Source organism: Amblyomma maculatum, chromosome 5 (genome assembly GCF_055883805.1).
Source record: "Amblyomma maculatum isolate TAMU_Amacu chromosome 5, ASM5588380v1, whole genome shotgun sequence".
Lineage (NCBI taxonomy): Eukaryota > Metazoa > Arthropoda > Arachnida > Ixodida > Ixodidae > Amblyomma > Amblyomma maculatum.
Genome location: NC_139348.1, coordinates 116,568,885 through 116,587,133, shown reverse-complemented (window position 1 = coordinate 116,587,133; position 18,249 = coordinate 116,568,885). Strand labels below are relative to the sequence as shown.

At 43.1% G+C, this 18,249-nt stretch overlaps 2 protein-coding genes across 4 annotated transcripts; both read left to right on the top strand.

Annotated features, from left to right (window-relative positions):
• The first annotated feature begins 20 nt into the window (after positions 1–20).
• Positions 21–6,525, top strand: LOC146189300 (queuosine-tRNA galactosyltransferase-like). 2 transcript variants are annotated; one of them, XM_084604158.1, is made up of 12 exons: positions 21–142; positions 207–323; positions 395–497; positions 570–634; positions 2,573–2,641; positions 5,297–5,392; positions 5,464–5,559; positions 5,648–5,772; positions 5,889–6,024; positions 6,081–6,149; positions 6,235–6,309; positions 6,367–6,525. In XM_084604158.1, exons 1-12 carry the CDS (start codon positions 107–109, stop codon positions 6,445–6,447), a joined length of 1,068 nt encoding a protein of 355 aa, XP_084460284.1. In that variant the 5' UTR covers positions 21–106; the 3' UTR covers positions 6,448–6,525. The 2 variants fall into 2 exon arrangements, with proteins under 2 accessions (XP_084460284.1, XP_084460286.1); XM_084604160.1 differs by lacking the exon at positions 570–634 and having other exon boundaries at positions 471–497.
• A 229-nt stretch (positions 6,526–6,754) lies between these two features.
• Positions 6,755–18,211, top strand: LOC146189299 (FERRY endosomal RAB5 effector complex subunit 3). Of its 2 annotated transcripts, XM_084604156.1 has the most exons (13): positions 6,761–6,865; positions 6,948–7,097; positions 7,171–7,313; positions 7,951–8,132; positions 8,270–8,369; positions 8,472–8,596; positions 9,572–9,672; positions 10,549–10,633; positions 10,954–11,066; positions 11,355–11,539; positions 12,292–12,525; positions 14,335–14,460; positions 17,723–18,210. In XM_084604156.1, exons 2-13 carry the CDS (start codon positions 7,061–7,063, stop codon positions 17,804–17,806), a joined length of 1,515 nt encoding a protein of 504 aa, XP_084460282.1. In that variant the 5' UTR covers positions 6,761–6,865; positions 6,948–7,060; the 3' UTR covers positions 17,807–18,210. The 2 variants fall into 2 exon arrangements, with proteins under 2 accessions (XP_084460281.1, XP_084460282.1); XM_084604155.1 differs by having other exon boundaries at positions 6,755–7,097; positions 17,723–18,211.
• Positions 18,212–18,249: the final 38 nt, after the last annotated feature.

Genomic DNA, 18,249 nt, shown 5'->3' with positions numbered 1-18,249 from the left:
GCCAAATATTAGCCGAGTCAATCCAGCGAAGTTGCTGAATTTGAGCGAGTTTGAGTTTGGGCAAGTACTCGTGTAGCGGTGTAGCTTTAAAGCAAAGTGTTTAATCATGGCAGGGGAAAATTTAAGCGCTGCCGTTGATGTGGTAAGGCAAGTTCGAAACACAGATCTTGTGAGTCAGCTCTAATGTGCGGTGATTTTTACTGCAGTCTGTAATAATTCCTGTCCACAACGGTGAGCGGTGGATCAACGAGTGCCTGGCATCTGTGGCTGACCAGATATTTGCCGGTACATTGGAAGTCTCCATTTACAACGACTCCAGCACTGTAAGTGTCACTATTCTTAAAATGCCAAGAGTCAGTCTGTTGCGTATTGTGAATAAGATCGATTCTCGCAGGATGGTACTGCTAGGCTTCTGGAAGAATGGAAACCGAAACTAGAATCACGCGGCTTTTCCGTTTGTATCTCTGCAGGTGATCCGACGTCTAAACCCCGAGGAGGTAAGCTTGATTATGTCCTGTCGTGTGCCGTCGCGCACAGTGACCTTATAAACGTTATCCTTCATTCTACAGTAGGTTTTGCGAAAAATGCCGCTGTACGCCGGAGTGAAGGACGGTACCTGTGCTTTCAGGATATCGTGAGTGGAGACTGCTTATTCGCTTTCCGCTTTTGTTTTTAAGGAGAAAGCCTTTAATGCCTCATCGTTGTCAGCAGTAGCTGTCAGCAGAGGGTGTCACACGTTCGAGGGAAACAGTTAAAAATAAATAAATAAACCTTGTCTCCACGGGAATCGAACCTCCATCCCTTGGATCCCCAGCCGAGCGCTTTAACCAACTGCGCCACGTCCTGTATTTTTTATTTTATTTATTGCCTGGTCTCAGCACACAACAGCACGAAGTGAAACTCCGATCAAAACATCAAAAAAGACACTAGGAAATGTACATACATGAATGAATGCCATGATCAGCCAGCGTTTGGCCTCGTCGCATTAAAACTCCCGCAGCGACAGCAAAAGCTCTACCCTTGAGAGCCATTCGGGAGGTTCTTCAGCCACTTTTTGAATGGCAATAAACCACTCCATACCCTCTCAAAAATAAATTCGAGCAGGTCTTGCATCCCTGGCCCAGTGATAGCCTGCCATTCTGGAGCGCCGTATACAAGGGAGGTCCATAAGCGTAGTTACGTCAAATGTGGAACCCCATCCTCATTATCTATGCTTAAATATTGAATGCCATGGAGTCTAGTGGAAAAGCTTTTATGATCCATTGTAATACATCCCAAAAATAAACCCTTTCCCAGAAATATAAAAAAACATGATCTACAGATTAAACAATGTGCTCCCCACGATAAAAAAAAGCAGTCTCGAGTTCCCTCCAAAAATTTGTTTACTGCTAACGTACCGGTACATAATTAAAAAAAAAAAGTTCTTGGCTCCTGGCGGCACTTGCGTTTTCTTAACTCACTTTAGTACATCTGTGCCAGGGCCTTCACTGTATATGGCGCTGTACAAGGGTCCTCTTGAAGGGTTCATCATAATTTCCCTTGTCTACCATGAGGATAGCGGGATTTCGCGAATGACAGATACTGCGCATTTAATTTCCTGTAAACGAATTACAGAACGCTAGTGAACTATGATGCGTTCAATGAAGTGCTGGTTGTGTTCGACAAGGAGCGTGTGTTCCGTCATGACTCATCACCATGCAATTCATGCATAGACAAAGCTGACCCCGCCGGGCGTCTGTGCGGCGCCTTTCATTTGGCGCTTCCTTGAACGCAGCACCACGCAGCAAACGGAAGCAGACCCAGATGTCTAGGAGGCGTTAGTATGGCAGGCGTCAGCGGCGTTTGAAATTGATTTACAGGATAGAAAAGGCGCAGTATCTGTCACAACTCTCCGCGGACACATGTACCAGGCCGTAAAGGAAGGGAAGAAGGTAGGAGTGAAAGAGGAGAGAAAGATAGAGGTGCCTTAGTGAAGGGCTAGGATCAATCGCGCTATTATGGCTTTCGCCTCATCGAACTTTAGTGGTCCAAAGTTCCCTCTAGAATTTTTAATGGGATAGCTTGTAGACCCTGTTCTGCAGAAAATCCTTGGCATTGTAGGACATGGCTCTAGCAGGTGGTAGTTAATTGGCAGGCGACTGTGATCGAGTACTGATTCATCGGTCTGTTGTATGATGTAACGAGACCACAAGCTACCACAAAGTTGGGAGGAGTTGTCAACTCAGATTGCTATTTGAGGTGGGAGTGTGGAATGGAAATCAGTGGGTGCCGAGTTAAGCGGACTACTCCTAGGCCATGCAGGCATGTTTATATCATTTGGTTACATCTGGGCTTTATAGCTATGTACGGGGGGTCACTATAAGACCGGTAGCAGGATAATGTGGCAGCTTAAACTACATTCTGTTATTAAGGGATCGGTAATTAAGTGAGCAGAAACTACATGTGCACAAATGAGGAACCTCAAGGGGACTGTAGACAGGGCCCATTATCACTGTTGCTTTATACCCGTAAAGCGCCCCATATAATTTTTTGTTTTTCACGAGATGCCAACGTAAGTCTTGTCATTGTGCAGGATGACATCATGCACCCTATGCGCATTCAGGAGCAGTTTGACGAAGCAACAAGACAACCAGCTAATACGGTACGACATGCATGTCCTTTGTAGTTTTTCACATTGTTGTGCCTGCTGTTGGTGCAAAAGCTTTGAGCTACTCACGTAGCCAGGACTTTTCTTGTTTTTTTTGGTGGTGTGGTGCACTTGTGACGTACGCCTCTCCTTATAATGACTCACCAAGACAAAATTTTACACTTGATAACTGCTTAAAAAAACATGGTCGTATATACGGTGAGAAGAAAAAAAGCACTCAGTAAAAGGACTTTTCCCAGCCTATTTCACATGTAATCATAATCTAATTGTTTAATGAAGCGAGAATGAAGGCCGAGTAATTAAACTAAGAATAGCACAGAAAAAAAGCATTTTAAAGGGTGTTGCGAAGCCCTATGCGGACTGTAAAATGCTTGTATTGATTAAACGGCTTGCTTATTCACGCTGAAATTTGGCAAACAGCATCCAACCGTCTACCTCTTTTAATACCAGTTTGAATGATGTGCTTGTCTGATTCAGTCAGAATTAATTCGAAGTCCACATCAACTGTAATATCGGTGACCCAAAGTAGCTCTTTTTGGGGATACTTGTGGCGCCATCCAGTGAATATCTGCGGAACATGACAGAGACAGAGGGGGAGTTGAGCAGCTCATTTGACGATAATTTTTGACTACTTTAGCAATAACGAATTCAGAAAACGTTCGTAGATCTTTGGAGCATTTAGTGCGAACAGTGTTTTCTGCACTCAGATTAGCCACTCAACTTCTCCCTCCCTCTCTCTCTCTCTCTACCATGTTCAGCGAATAATTACCAGATAATGCCAGCAGTACCAGCGACTTGAAAGGGGCTTCTTTTGGGTTGCCAATTCTTCATCCGAAGCAGATTTCGAATTAATTCTGGTTTAATCATTCAAGTACACCATGCAAATTGGTATTGAAATCAGTAGACAGGTGAATGCTATCTGTGTGCCTAATTTCAGCGTGAATAAGCAAGAAGTTTAATCAATACAAGCATTTTGCAGTTCCCATATACATTGCAACAAGCGTTAGAATATCAGCCAATGCATGTCACCATTTTCAGTATTGCATGAATGGCCATGAGGAAACCTCTCTGCAGCTGATGCCACATAGAAAGCCACATTCAGCAGCTTTCAGCCAATATTGAGCAACAGTTCGTGGAATGTAAGCAACTGTAGCATATGCTTAGTCATTTGCGCATGAGGTGCCATCAAGAGTATCATAGACCACTAGATGTATCAGGCTGCACCACATTATTTCAAGCATAATTGGGCCCACGATGATGAGCTTGTAGCTGCAAATATTGTTTAGAATTTTCGCTTCAGTGCACAAAAGTAAAATTAATCAAAGGAAGTTTTTTTTTCTGAACATTTTGTTCTTCTTGGTTGTTATTATGGTTGCATCCCTTTATGAACAGTTTTACTCAAGAACAAAAGAGACTGATGTTAATGAGGCATGACCATATACCAGTGTTTGCATATTTCTGAGCACATGCTGCAGTGTTCAAATCAATTGCTAAAGCATTCATATAAGTTCATAAAACAAAAAAAGAGCAACCTTGTCCTGACACCATTCCAAGTTACGAAAAGCAAGAGGTATGAAGGTTTTATAACACTGCATATTTTATTTTTCTTTCTTGCTGCAGCCCCAAATTTATTTGTAGCTTTGTAGCACAAATAGCAGCAAGCATTTAGTCTCTTAGCAGTTGGTTTACATAATGAATGCAACAAGTACCTTGTAGCTGTCTGCATTTCATACCGCGCATTGCACAATTACCGGCGTGCTATAGAATGCTTTTCTCAACTAACCCAGAATCCTCCCAGCTCAAATTTCACACAGAAATGGCATTGTGTCGTTAGTATTTTTTAATACTAAGTTCGTTTTGGATACTTGCCTGATTCAATCAGAAGTAAGATGTTCCCATCGTATGTGGCGGTGGCTATGCAAGACGAGCCGCTGCTCCAGCGATAATTTGCATCGCCGCCACCATATGATGGGAACAGCCAACTTTTTCTGATTGAATCAGGCAAGTACACCAAACAAATTTGGTATTAAAAATTACTAACGGTAAAATGCCATTTCTGTGCGAAATTTGAGTTGCGAGGATTACACGATTTAGTTGGCAGAAGCATTCTACAGTGCGCCAGTAACTGTGCAACGTGCTATACTTTGAGTGCATATATAGATTAGAGCATACGCTCTACAAAAGAAGTTTAGCTTAATAAATATTTCATAGTTCTACAACTTTATATTTTAAGACTAAATGATTTGGTGGTGAGGAAAGGAAATGTGCATTAACTTCCCCATACGTGAACCATATTGTAGGGGAAGGGGGAAAGGAGAGAGTGAAAGAAGCAAGAAAGATTTGGGGTTCTTGAATGTACACTGACATCAATCTGCACTCTGGCGTCTTTTGTGTTTGTTCATAAAAAGTAGTTTCAATTGCTTCACCTTTTGCAGGTGCGAGATTCTATCATGGCAGTCTCATCGTATTTAAAACCCAGAAGGCATGCATCTTTTCTAATCCTTGAGAACAACAAGGGATAGAAGGAAGAAAGATGTGATGAATGCCAGATGTGAATGCTAGTGCTAGAAAAAAATGCATTTTGAGTCCCCTCACCAACTAGCCCATTTGAATGCAATGATAACTGCATTTCGGGGATTTCTTCTCCAGATTGTGGGCTCCCAGTTTCACCGGTCGCCAGAAGGTTCAACAGAACGTTACACATTGTGGGCCAATACCCTAGACCGCAAGAAGCTCACAGTGCAGGTATAGTTTATGAGACTGAATGTGGATTTAGTGTTGAATGCAAACAGCGTAACTTTTTTCATTACTTTCAGGTTTACACATCACATGGGCCCACAGTCATTATGCCTACATGGTTTTGTAACAGAGTTGTCTTCGATACTGTAGGCGGTTTTGATGAAACTGGCAAGGTACGATCAGTGAGGCTTGAGTACACTTTGAGTGAGGCTTTGCTGTTAAATGCTGCGACATTGTGCACTCTCAATCCTTTTCTTTCAGGGAACACCAGAGGACCTTATCTTCTTTTACAAACATCTGGACGTTGGAGGAAATGTGGTCAGAGTTGAAAAAGACTTGCTGACCTATCGCTACCACTTGCAACAGTCTACATTCACCATTGCAGAGTATGGCGTGCTGCCAGTCCAAAATACTCGTTGAGGTTGAACATTGTGCACATTAACAGGAGTCTGCTGACTTTATTTTAGCTGTCACATGTAAAGCAGTTTATATTATGCTGCAGATCTACTATTTGGGACCTTCGGCTTGAAAGGTTGAAGCAACACGTCCTTGTCAAGTGGCCAAGTTTTACTATTTGGAATGCTGGAAAACAAGGCCGCAGGTTTTACAGAAGTCTTGACATTGAGAACCAGAGGAAGGTACCAGTATATTATATATTGTATTTCAATCATTTGAGTGCATTTCTCCCTTCCAGGTAACTGCATTCTGTGATGTTGATGAGAAAAAAATTGCGAGAGGTATTTACATCTATGAAGAATCTGAGGTATGTTGGTTATTATTTCGTTCTCGTGACAGTGAAAAATATTTTGTGTTGTACTTATGTTAGCTCTTTTTTGCATTTGCTCTAGGAAGTGCCAAGGCCAAGAGTCCCCATTATTCACTTCAAGGAAGCTACTCCACCACTTGTTATCTGTATGAAACTGGTATGTATCTAGTTGCAGTTATTTCTCCTTTTCCTGACATTGTTTTTCTGCTTTTAGGACCTGACCAATGGCGGTTTTGAGGCAAACTTGTCATCATTGAATCTTGTCGAAGGCATCGACTATGTGCATTTTTCTTGACCACGCTGGCTGTAAACAACTTTTGTACAAGAAGGCATGTAAATAAATATTTTCTAAAGAAAATGGCCTATTGTCATTTTTTGTTTGACTCATTAAATACAACTAGAAAAAAGTTCACAGCGAGCTTCAGTGCACTGCAGCAGAGAACTGCTGCAATTTCAACAAAGTAAACTCGCTCGCACCCTCTTCCCCCACACGCATGCACATAATGTCTGAAGTTCCGTTCTCCACCGCCAAAACTGGCCAAAATAAGCAAAGAAGCCACCATGGGCGACGATCAAGAAGACTGTCCAATCCAATCCGAGAGCCAAGAAGGTGTGGTTTCGGAAGCGCCGACAAAAGTGGCAGCGAGGAATTGGAAACTACCTTCCGGGCCTGGAAAAATGTAGAAGCTGTTAGAAAGCTTCTACAGGCTTAGGTCAGTTGGGTTCTGTGAGCCCTAAAACTTCATTTTTTAAGCTCTCAGCAGTCGTAGTTCACGATGAGCGCCGCTCCGACAGCAACCGAGAGAGACTTCGTCTGGTCCGCTTCGTACGCCAAGCGGGATTTCAAGGTCCAGCGCGCGATCCTCATCCCCAACGAGCTTCCCGTGAAGGAGATCGTCTTTCGAATCATGCAGGAAGAGAAACTGCCGTGCTATGTTGAGGACGGTGAGTGGGTTCCATCTCAAAAAGAAGGCACGCAGTGCTATGTACCGTACTTCATAGCGTTGCGTTTTTGCAGACTTGACGGACAGCCTATGCGAATTTGTGACCCGGGAAACGGAGGATTTCTACGATGAAGCTGCAACGTCGGCGATCGAAAAGTTCCGACTGGAAGGAGACGTCGAGGCCTTGGCTGCGCGCTGGACACGGGACTTCAAAGAGGTGAGTAGCTCGACCATGCGTCACCGAGAAATCGCTTGCGATCAGCGTTAAATTTACTTGCATAGATTCCTTGCGGTAGACTAGATGCACATGCAGTTGTGATTATATGATTGTGCTAGTATTTTTAGGAAAATCTGAGAGATGTACGTCTTTAGCTGCCGTAAAACAAACCATAGAGAGCTGCTCCGCGAAGTTGACAGTTCAGTGTACTACAGCATTTGTCTCCGAGCCGCTATTAAATACTTGAACTATATTGCTTCGTATAAGATAATCTGTAATTGCGATATGCCTTAGCGTAAGAGCTGAAAATGCAAAGGCCTTTCTGTCTTACGCTCATTTGCCGCTTGCTGCCGCATGATACTGCTGTGGCGTTTTGTGTCACCTTGCTAGATGATGTCTCACGAAAAAGTAATTGTTTTGTTTTGTTTTGAATTTCCATGCGCAGATTTCAAAATGCCTTCCATTCCCCGCCATGACCTACATTCTGGAATCTTTAGAAAGCTTTTCGAAATGAAGTTTGAAACAGTGCTGGCCTTGACCATTGCATGCCACGTAGATTGGAGTATACAAAGCTGGATACATTTATGGCGGGTTTTGGTATGTAATGGAACAATCTCCTTGTTCATATTGCGCATAGGAACATCTCTGCTACGCAAGCCCAGAGGAGGAGGTACCGGACAGCAAATTCCCCACCATGTACCATACGCTTATACATTCACCAGCTCTGGACACAATGCTAAACCTGGAACACTCCTATGCTCTGGCCATTGGCGACATGGTGCGGGAACGGGATCAAACACTGAGCCACTTGCAGAAAAGGTATAGTTGCCTTTCTTTTTGATCTTTACTCTGTTTGAAACCAATAATGTTGATACTTATTGAAACTTTATAGATAGTTTGGGAGTTTGCTTGCAAGTCGATATTACATAAATGCTTGGTATTTCTCGCTGCACCAGGCAAACTATGGAAATGGAGCGTTGCGTGCAGCAGGTGGGACTTGGTCTAACTGATCGTGATATCAATGACATTGCGGCCAGACACTTCGAAGAAACTCAAGCAAGTTGATCAATTTTCCTTGGGAGTATAAAAATACGTAGGATAAAAGAGGATGTGGCCTAGTGATCCTCTTCATTTGTAATATGTATTTTTCTTCTCCAGAGAGTTTCTGACCACTGGGACAGCCGCATAGACTCGTTAAAGCAGACGCAGAAGAAGGAGTTCCGCGAGTGGATTACAACCGTCTATGAAGACTACATTGTTTCCAAGGGTGTTCGAGGGTTTGGGTGAGGCCACGAAAGTTTTGCTGCACAGCTTAGATTTTATAGACAAAGAAAAATGCAACTGATTTGGCTTTGTTGATCAAGTGAAGTGTATGCACCAGCAAGTTGCTTTACAGTTCAAGTTTAGGGTTTCAGGGCCACACCTCAGGGAAAGGGAGGAAGTGGTATGAAATTTGGGGACTGGTTAACACACCTGGAGACAACAGTACAGTGTGATAGAGGTATGTTTTGGTCCATTCTGTACAGATGAAAGTTAATGAAGATGATGGCATGCAATACACAGCACAAGAGAGTAGCAGTTAAATGTGGAATGGTTGTTTGTGACGATGGCATAATACTCTTATGCCGTGGAAGCTTGTCTCTTCGCACCTTCATGGAATTGAAACCCAATTGTGACCATATTTATTTTGTTTTCAAGGTTAGCGGTAGAGGTGATGTCATGGACATCAACTGTTTGGCAGAGTGGAAGCCCTAGAGCTAGCGTCCTAAAAAGAGGACGAAACAGTGCTGTTAGCTTAGCGTTGCAGCAACACTAGTAAAACGTACTGTTAATTTGATGCCTGTTAACTAGTTAGGGAATTACATGTGGGTCTATCTGCTTGAAGGAATGTGTTGTGTTTAGGTGATGAAAGAATAGTTTGGCCGTTCTTACCATCAGTTTGCTTTGAGCATAACCAGTGTTTCGAGTTTTCAAACGAGATGAATGATGAGAAGCAAGGTATGGAATGCTACACACTTCAGGTTCAATAGTTGTACCATCAAGGTACCACAAATCTTTTGCTTTTGTGTTTGATGAACTACTTTGATAGATTAGACATACCTTTATCTGCACTCCCAAACCTGTATGACCAGGTAGTGAATTGCAAATCTTAGCTGGTTGCCTTAAGGTAATGTTGAGGTGTTTGACATAGTATTCAGGGACCTGCAGTTAAGCTTCTGTTATGCTGCAGATAGACTGTGGGTTAATGTGTTATGCAGGGAACGGATGCGAGCGGCGTCTAAGACGTTGGCTGGACACGATGTGCAGAACTGGACACCACCTCCCCCTCGGCCTTCTGAGAGTTTTACCATCCACTTAGGTGAGCCATCGTGAACACAGCATTAGTACCTTGAAATGTGGTTTCCAGTGCATGAACCAAACTAGCCAGTGCTTATTACTATAGGAGAGCTTTGGTACATAATAGCCTAGGTAATGTTGTGTCCCACTGGAGTTGGGGCAAAAGGAAAAGGGGGGGGGGGGGGGGGGGGGAGGTGCACAGGGCTCTCGGAATCTTATCTTTTTTAAAAATATATCTTTAGGTTAAATCCAATGAAAGTGTGTGGTCTTCATCAGTTTCTTGTGCTGATCCTAAATGTGTTATTCATTTCCTAGAATGTCAGTTAGTTGCAAGGCAATATCAGTAATTTTATCATTTTACAACTTGAAGTTTGATGTAGAGAAAAGGGGTTGACGAGCTATTTAAATTAGAGTATACAAAAAAAATAGCAAGTGCAAAATGAGAAATTTTTTCCCAACATTTGTATTTTAACCGCTTAGGAGCATGTTGCACTAAAATTTATTTCTACATCTGCTGTAGATGCAAAGGTATCCTTCTTGTAAACTAAGAAACTATCAAAAATTTCAGTTTTCAGAAAACGAGGAAAAACAAACAGTGATAGGATTTATTCAGCTCGTGTGCACCTTATAAAGTGGAATGAATGACCTAGGCAGTGAATAAATTAAGTAGGTATGTAGGAGATGGGCTGTAGGTTTCCAAAATGTTGTTTTCAAGTCACTTTTTTTTTTTTTCATGATTTTCGTTGCCTCAACTGAAGGACACACAAAGCAGGTTATCTAAACTGGATTTCTTTTTATGTAGAATCCAGTGGGAGGCCAACCAAATGGTCTCGTGTTATTCATGTTATCTGAGAATTCACCTTAATCAAGGTCATCCTCATGCATACACCCCTCGCAGGTTCCCAGCTCAAAGTGATGCACAACCTGAGACTGCTTTCAGCCAACATCCTCGACCTGTGCCGCCACACCACTTATGGGATGGGGTGAGCTTCCACTTTGCTTCCACAGTTTGCTAAGTTTGCATACATCATGTCGACAGGAAGTGGTTAGTATAACTGGTTGCAACAGCTGGTATTGTAAAACAGTTGTAGAATACTAAATGCTCTTGTTTTTCTGACTGGCATTTTCATACAGTCTTGTAAGACCAACCTTAATGACAAAAGCTGCCTAACAGACAAAAGTAAACAAGAACTTCCGCTTTTGCATGTTGCTTTTAATGTTTAACAATGTTTAACCTAGTACTCAATGTTTGCTGCAGTGTAGCTTTACAAATGCCTGCTCACTCGTCCAAACTATTCCGCAGTGTTCCAGCTCCGCAGCGGCTGCAGATGGCCATGTCGCTCTACTCCAACAGCCTCTCGGGCATTGTCCTGCTGGTGGATAACCGAATCAACTCCTACGTGGGCATCAAGAGGGGTATGAAGCTTCCATAACTCGCACCACTATTTTTTCCTGCAACTTCTGAAGGCTTAGTATTAATCACTGCTTTAATGGGGATACTTTGCAAAGGATGGATAACTTGAAATTTGCACTCACGTGACAGTATTTGTTTGCAAAGTTCGCTTTTTAGTATCCACTGTTATAGAACTACAACTAAATTTTTCAGTTTTTCTCTCAGCATTTAATGTTTATTGTGTTTCCACGTGAAGACATGGAAATTTGTTCTGGAATCCGTTGCGAGAATTTCCCTTCTTTCCATTGCAGAGTTTGCAGCCATCTGCCACGAATCGACGGAGCTGCATTTTCCGGACCTGGATGAACAGCTGGAGACGATCCGAGGCAAAGCCCGTGAAGTAAGCGAGATTCGAGCGGCAGCCAGTCTGTCTGGGTCGGACGGAAGCTCGAGCCACTCCAGTCGTCGCTCCAGCTTTTCTGGGCAGGACAGCTCAGTGAGTTGGAATGTTTTTGACATTTGCTGTGATGACCTCATGACGAGTTAATTTTTTGAGGGTTGCTCATTTAGTTATGCAAGAGTTTAAGTTACATCTAAGCAACATTTTAAGGAAAGCAAAAAACTGGGTTTATTGCCAATGCCGAAAGTTGGGTGAGTTGGTGAACGTTCATGATGTAAAATAGCCCAAAAAGTACACAAAGGACGGAAGGACGACATGGACAAGCGCTAGACACAGACAGCAATGAGAGCGCTTGTCCGTGTCGTCCTTCCGTCCTTCGTGTATTTTTTGCGCTGTTTTCCATTATTGCCAATGGTCGGCAATGGAACTGCAGTGCTACAAGCACTAAGCATCATTCTGTGCACAAGCTTTTTGTTCAGATTCTCTACACTGTACCAACTGTTTATCCTTCACAATCAAATGTATTTTATTCAGCGACAGCAAAAAAAGGGTGACTGGCTATCTTTGTCCATTGTGTTGATAAGCAGATATTGACCACGTTAAAAGCCTGTGCTACAGTCAGTCCACCTTATTACTTTTTTTATTTAAAGCACATCACAACCAGTGTATCAGTTGTAGCAAATTCCATTTCCTAGCTTGTGTGTGATGTCTTAAGCATTTGAACCAAAGATAAATCTGTGCAGTTTGCTTCTTCATTTTTTCTTAACTCTGTTAGCACATGTACAGTGCCTAGAATGGGTAGAGAAAAGCAGCGATAATAAAACGGGATCAACTGTCGTTTGTTGCAGAGTTCAAACCCAAGCCCAACGTTGCAAACCGGTGACTTCTACGTCACGCGTCACTCGAATCTGTCCGAGGCCCACATTGTGTTCCATGTCGTAAGCGATGACTCGTTGCGACTACCAGACATCAGCTCACGGCATCCCATCATCCTGGGCCTGCGGAATGTGCTTCGAGTTGCGCACGAACGTGACGTCTGCAACGTGACACTGCCCTTGCTGCTGGTTCACGAACTGTCCGAGGTACATACTAGTAGGTCTTCCAGGAGCATCGCGACATTTCACCGACTGCAGCTGGTATCTCACTGAAGGGAGTTTTGCTTCTTTCTAGAACTGGGCAAACTGCCTGACTGAAGAAATTTTTTCAAATAGAAATGGCTTAGGTGTAAAAGATTTTTTTTTTGCTGAGACAAGACTGCATGAAAGCCAACCATGATGGGCGCCGCTGCAGTAAGCCTTGTAAATTTTATTACAAGACTGTTGTGGCTGCCAAATAATTACCGATTGTTGTTGAACTACATGAACAAGAAATATTCTTGTCAAATCTTCCATAGAAGAACTGCAGGTCAAAATGTCAGCCCCATTGTTACACGCTTTTCTTTGCTGCTGGGTGTGAACGTGCAGGTTAGGACTGTTCATAATGATTGCCTTGGATCATGTGACTTGGTTACGAAGAACGAGCGGCAGCGACAGAGTGAAAAATTTCCAACTTGTGGAACTGCGTCCCTCTCGCCGCTCGAGCCACCGCGGCAGCTCAAAACAAATTTTCTGTGTCGCCCCGCCGCCCCGCAGAACCAGAGCCTTTTCGCTGCAATTCGATGGCGCGCGCCACTCTGTTTCGGTCATCTCATCCACAGCTCATTTCTTGGCAGCGTGCCAAGATGCTGCGCAGCGATAACGTCCGCGGGGTGGCGCGTTTATCTGTTTATCTTTTGATAGCTGGTGCGGTGGCGGGGAGGGAACTTGGCAGAGTGCCCCTGATGGCTTGATTGCACAAGCCTGGTTCCATTTATCACGCCGCACTTGGGGCGGGCGTCATGACAGCTGACCACATGCTTTCGTTGATTCATACGTGCAAGGATAAACGGCTCTCCCCCCCCCTCCCCCCCTTAAAAAAAAAAAAAAAAGAACCTGCCGCTTTTTAACGTCCGCAGCCGGCCATATATCACGCTACGCCCCGCGTACAGCACAGCGATAACAATAGACGACTCTCGCAAAAAAAAAAAAAAAAAAAAGAAGAAAACAGAGAGGGAGAGACTTGCCTCTTCTTAACGTCCGCAGGCGCCATAGCCACGTCAGCCGCCGCGCGCAGAGTGTTCGCAACACACGCTGGAGAAAGCGTCGTCTGTCTGAAAACGGGCGCGATTAGCTGGCTTGACGCATGCGTAAGCGCGTGCTGAAGGAAAGAGATAGCTCGGCAAAAGAATGGGCACACCCACGCACATGTCTTGCAAACGTCATGTACTGGCGCGCGGGAAAGGATAACTGCAGATGCGCGCGCGCCTTTGGGGAATGGGCGCAGCGCTGCCCAGACCAGCCGTCGCCGAACTGTCCCCTCATTCCTACCGCGCGTGGCTTGAAAACGTCACGTGGCAAACGGCCAAGGGTGAGGCGATCGTCTTTAGGGAAGGCACACTTTCCAGTGCGTGGTGCGGAGTTCGATATATCGAACGACCGGTGAAATTGAGTTCGATATATGACGCGGCTTTCCTATACTTTTACATGGGATTTTCAAGGGGATATTCCGTGAGTTCGATATAACCAAAATTCGATATATCCAGGTTCGATATAACCGGGTTTGACTGTATGTAACCAATACGCTATATATATGTTGCCAAGATTTATGAAAACCATTGTAATGATTATTTTCTGTATCTAATGCCTTGAAATAGTGCCCTCTCTAGTTCAAACTTGTTTCAAGTGGCAAGGCAAAAAGGCCTCATCAACAGCCTTCTCCAGGACAAGCAGCATGCAAGCAATGTTAACAAAAATTTAGCTAGCCCCTATAAAGTAAGGCACTAGTGCACTGATCGTGTTTTTTTTCTTTCCCAGGAGATGACGATTCCATGGTGCCTGAAGCGTGCTGAACTGGTGTTCAAGTGCATCAAGGGTTTCATGATTGAGATGGCATCGCTGGTTGGCGAAGAAACACGGACAGTCCAGTTCCTTGTGCCTCAGGTAGAGTCACCTCCTGTGCTGGCTGTTCTAACTGAACTGTATATAAATACCATTATGCTAGCAACATGTAATGTACTCATGTGCTGGTAACGTTACCGGTTATATTGTTTTCGTCTTGGTCGAACTGCAGGCTAAGGCTGCGTAATGCAGTGGTACTAAAGGAACGTAGAACCACTGTAAGAAAATCAATTCAGACAAGCGGATACATTTTTTACAGGGGTGTGCGAATATTGAAATTTTTCGAACACGAATATGGGAAAAAAATTCCTCCGAATATCAAATCAAATACCTGATAAGTGAAAAGGAAATGAAAATTTAAAAACTAGCAAACATTCTTCTTGTTTATTTCAGAAGTCACGGTATTTGCAAATAAAATTGAACTAGAATTTCACAGGTTTGTACACCGTACTGAAAAATCCAGTATAATTTTGTGCAGGATTCTATAAACTGATTTCCTGTACAGGAAGGACCTGCATAAAACTGAGTGAAGGTGTTATATTACTGCTGAATACAGTAAATGCTCATAAAGTCAACCTTCAAGGGACGAGAAAAAAATGTCCATTCAGTGGGCCTGCAAAAACTGCCAAAAAACATTTGCATCACAGTAGTTTTACCTGATGGACACCTGCATGATGATTGTCAGCATTTCAGAGAAACCAAAGTGAGAACAGCTCATGCAGTCAAGCATTGCAGCGAAGCATCCCCGAAACACAACGGAGGCGTTTTGTGAAGAGGGACCTTCCCTTTGTGAAGAGTGCTTTCTCAGCATGCAACTCCACGAGGTCAAGCATTGCAGTTAAGCATGCAGTCCAGTGAAATTGCAGTGAATTCGAACATTTTCGGTGTGTTCGGTAGAACATTTGAAAATCCCGAATATCGTTTTTTTGAATATGATTATGAAAGCAATTAGAAACATATTCGATTCGTATTCAACATTTCGAATATTCACACTTCTATAATTTTCTATATTAGTGTCTTTATCATATCAATTGGTAGTTATGGCATGCCTTCGAGAATTCTTGTAATTTGGCTACATACTAAACATGCAGCCATGGTTTAGGACAGAAGCATTTGCATCTTGTCATAATCATCCTATTAACAATTTATTTTCATTTACCATATTATGTTGTCTGTATTTGCACATGTGGCCACAAATATGGAAATGGAGTTTTGGTGTCATTTAGATTTCAGTAAATGCACACAATCCACTAAGGCACGGTGAAACCGTCCATTCATTGCCGACGTATTGCCTGCAACCATTCATGCTCTCTTTTCCCCCTTTACTCATTGCTAGAATTTTATTGCCTTCAGTTTCCATGAGGACGTCAAAAATCTGATTTCTGTTTGCATCTCATGGTACCTGTGGCTAAGCCATTTCAAAGAGCGCCATTTTATTGGCTTGGTATCCATCTTCCTCAAGTCGCTGTTGCGGTTGCGATTACATTGTAATGCATCTGTTGTTCTGACATGGTAATAGACTGCGCATATGCCAACAATGTCATCATTTGGTGAAACAATCCCATGGCCAAATGCTATTAAAGAAAGGTTGTTCACTGTGAATCAAAGAAAAAGAAAGTCTAGTTGTCTGTGGAAGGTGAAATGAAGTTCCGCTTTCCCATATTCACGGCTTTGCTACGTGGTTCTACTGCTATAGCGGGGTTTCACTATATTAGCATTCATACGTAGGGGTGTTGAATAATAATAATAATGTTTCACAGGAAGGGAAAGGCATAGTATATGTCACACTTGCTCTGTGGACACCTGAACCGCGCTGTTCAGGTGTCCACACACCTGAACAGCGTGTGTGGACACACACGCTGGAAGGGAGAAAGGTGGGAGTGAAAGTAGAAAGAGAGAAAGAGGAGCCATAGTGGAGGGCTACGGAGTAATTTCGACTACCTAGGGATCTTTAACGTGCACTGACTTCGCAATACTGCAGTTTTTCACATTCAAACGGCTTCAAATATTGGATCGAATATCTGCTCAGTGTAAGAAAACTATTTAGGAAAAGGTGCAAGGCAGCTGTGTTGCCTTTATACCTTTAGATTATTGTACAATCTTTGCAAATGAATTAACAAAACTGGACTAACTGAGAACCATAGAAACAAAAAAGCAAAAACATGGTGCACACTGTATGATTACATAGCAGAACTGTATGCAGCCTATACATAATGTGGTCATTGATAGCCAGTATGATGTCATTAATTTGGATTTGAAGAGACTGGAAAGCTGAACTATCTGAAAGCCAGTTATAAGATCCAACTAAAATACCAAGATGCAGTGAAGCCTTAAGTGAGTTTCCATCGTACAAACACTGAAAAGTCCCACGACAAGCACCGTTTCTTAGCATGCTGAAAGAATGCTGTCACAGACGAGGGTGTCCTAGAATGGCGTTACTGCTTGAACTGCTTTTAAAAAGAAAAAAACAGAAGACCAGTGCGTAAGCTGGTGTCCAAAAACAGTGAAACTATTTTAGGCCTAGCGACAGGGGCACCCTGATCGTCGTCATACTTAGCATTATGCAAACTGAACTCTGGTTAGAATGCACTATGCAGTAAGCGAGGACCTTCACACAATAATTTTCCCTTTTGATGGAAACCGACCTCCCTATAGAAACGTCATGCAAAATTCCACAAGCAAGCTTTCCTGCAAATCACAGTTGATAAAAACTGGAGGTCGGATCTTGCTCCAGAGAAGTTGTGATAGTAGCACAATGGATGGCTATGGATGTGGAAATTATGTGGAAATAAAAAAAAAGAAAGTGCTTTCACATCGCAATTGTTCGAAGCAAGTAGTCAGTCGGCCATCTTGTCATCAAGTGTTATATGGGAAAGCCTGCTAGTAAAATTTCGCATGAGGTCTAAGCTTGACAGCATCTGAATGTCACTGGTCCAAACGATGGAGAAGACTATAAAGAGTGTGCACCATTTAACTGACACTTTAAACTCAGTCACCATATGATTGTGGTTTTGCTACGGTTGAATTTATAGAAGTCGGCTCAGTATTCGTTTGCTGGCAAATATTTTGAAATTCTCGGACGTCATTTCTCGAACCGCAAGTGAATCGAATAACAAACCTCTTCAACCAGCATCCGAAATTCTGAATGTATGTATTCACACACCCTTACCATTAAAGGAAACGCATGGGTTTACCCTGCTCTACCACAAACTTCTAGAGCTTGCATTATGTTTAAATGAACAAACTGTCCCAGTTAAAACCAAGTGCAGATGGAAAATGGCCTACTCTTCTCACTGTTTTGCAGGGGATATCGGACGACCTCTTTGCAAGCCTGTCCGGGATGCTGTCGTCAATTTTCCGAGTCTCCAACCCACTGGTGTTGAAGTGATCCAAGCGAGCGCAATGCTGCACACCACAAAAGACTACTAAGCAGAGACTGCTCAACGTCTATGTAGTCCCCTGTTCTGAACAGCTAGTGTAACCTAGGCAATTGCATTCAGAAAGGCCAGGAAGAAATGGAAAACAAAACAGCCGCTCTGAAGTGTACAGATGACTGGAGGGCATGAAGGACAAGGTCAGGCAATGTAAGTTACCGGTGCTTCGAAACGACAGGGACAACTTCGACAGGGACAACAGTCGTTAACTTAAGCGCTTATGAAAACATCGCACTTTGTATTACAAAGAGTGGTGACCAGTGCATTTGTGACATACTCATTTTTGTGATACATCGAAATAAGGTGCAATACTGTGATGAACTCTATGCGCTAGTAAAACGCTTTTTTGCGACCTCGTACTGCTCACTGATTGCCTTTCTTCCCACTTGTACACCTC

Coding starts and splice junctions, on each gene's coding strand:
- LOC146189300 (XM_084604158.1), top strand. CDS start 107: ATGGCAGGGGAAAATTTAAGCGCTGCCGTTGATGTG. Junction 498..569: donor GACGTCTAAACCCCGAGGAG/GTAAGCTTGATT, acceptor TTCATTCTACAG/TAGGTTTTGCGAAAAATGCC. Junction 635..2,572: donor ACCTGTGCTTTCAGGATATC/GTGAGTGGAGAC, acceptor GTCATTGTGCAG/GATGACATCATGCACCCTAT.
- LOC146189299 (XM_084604155.1), top strand. CDS start 6,929: ATGAGCGCCGCTCCGACAGCAACCGAGAGAGACTTCGTCTGGTCCGCT. Junction 8,370..8,471: donor GACACTTCGAAGAAACTCAA/GCAAGTTGATCA, acceptor TTTCTTCTCCAG/AGAGTTTCTGACCACTGGGA. Junction 12,526..14,334: donor TGGTTCACGAACTGTCCGAG/GTACATACTAGT, acceptor TTTCTTTCCCAG/GAGATGACGATTCCATGGTG.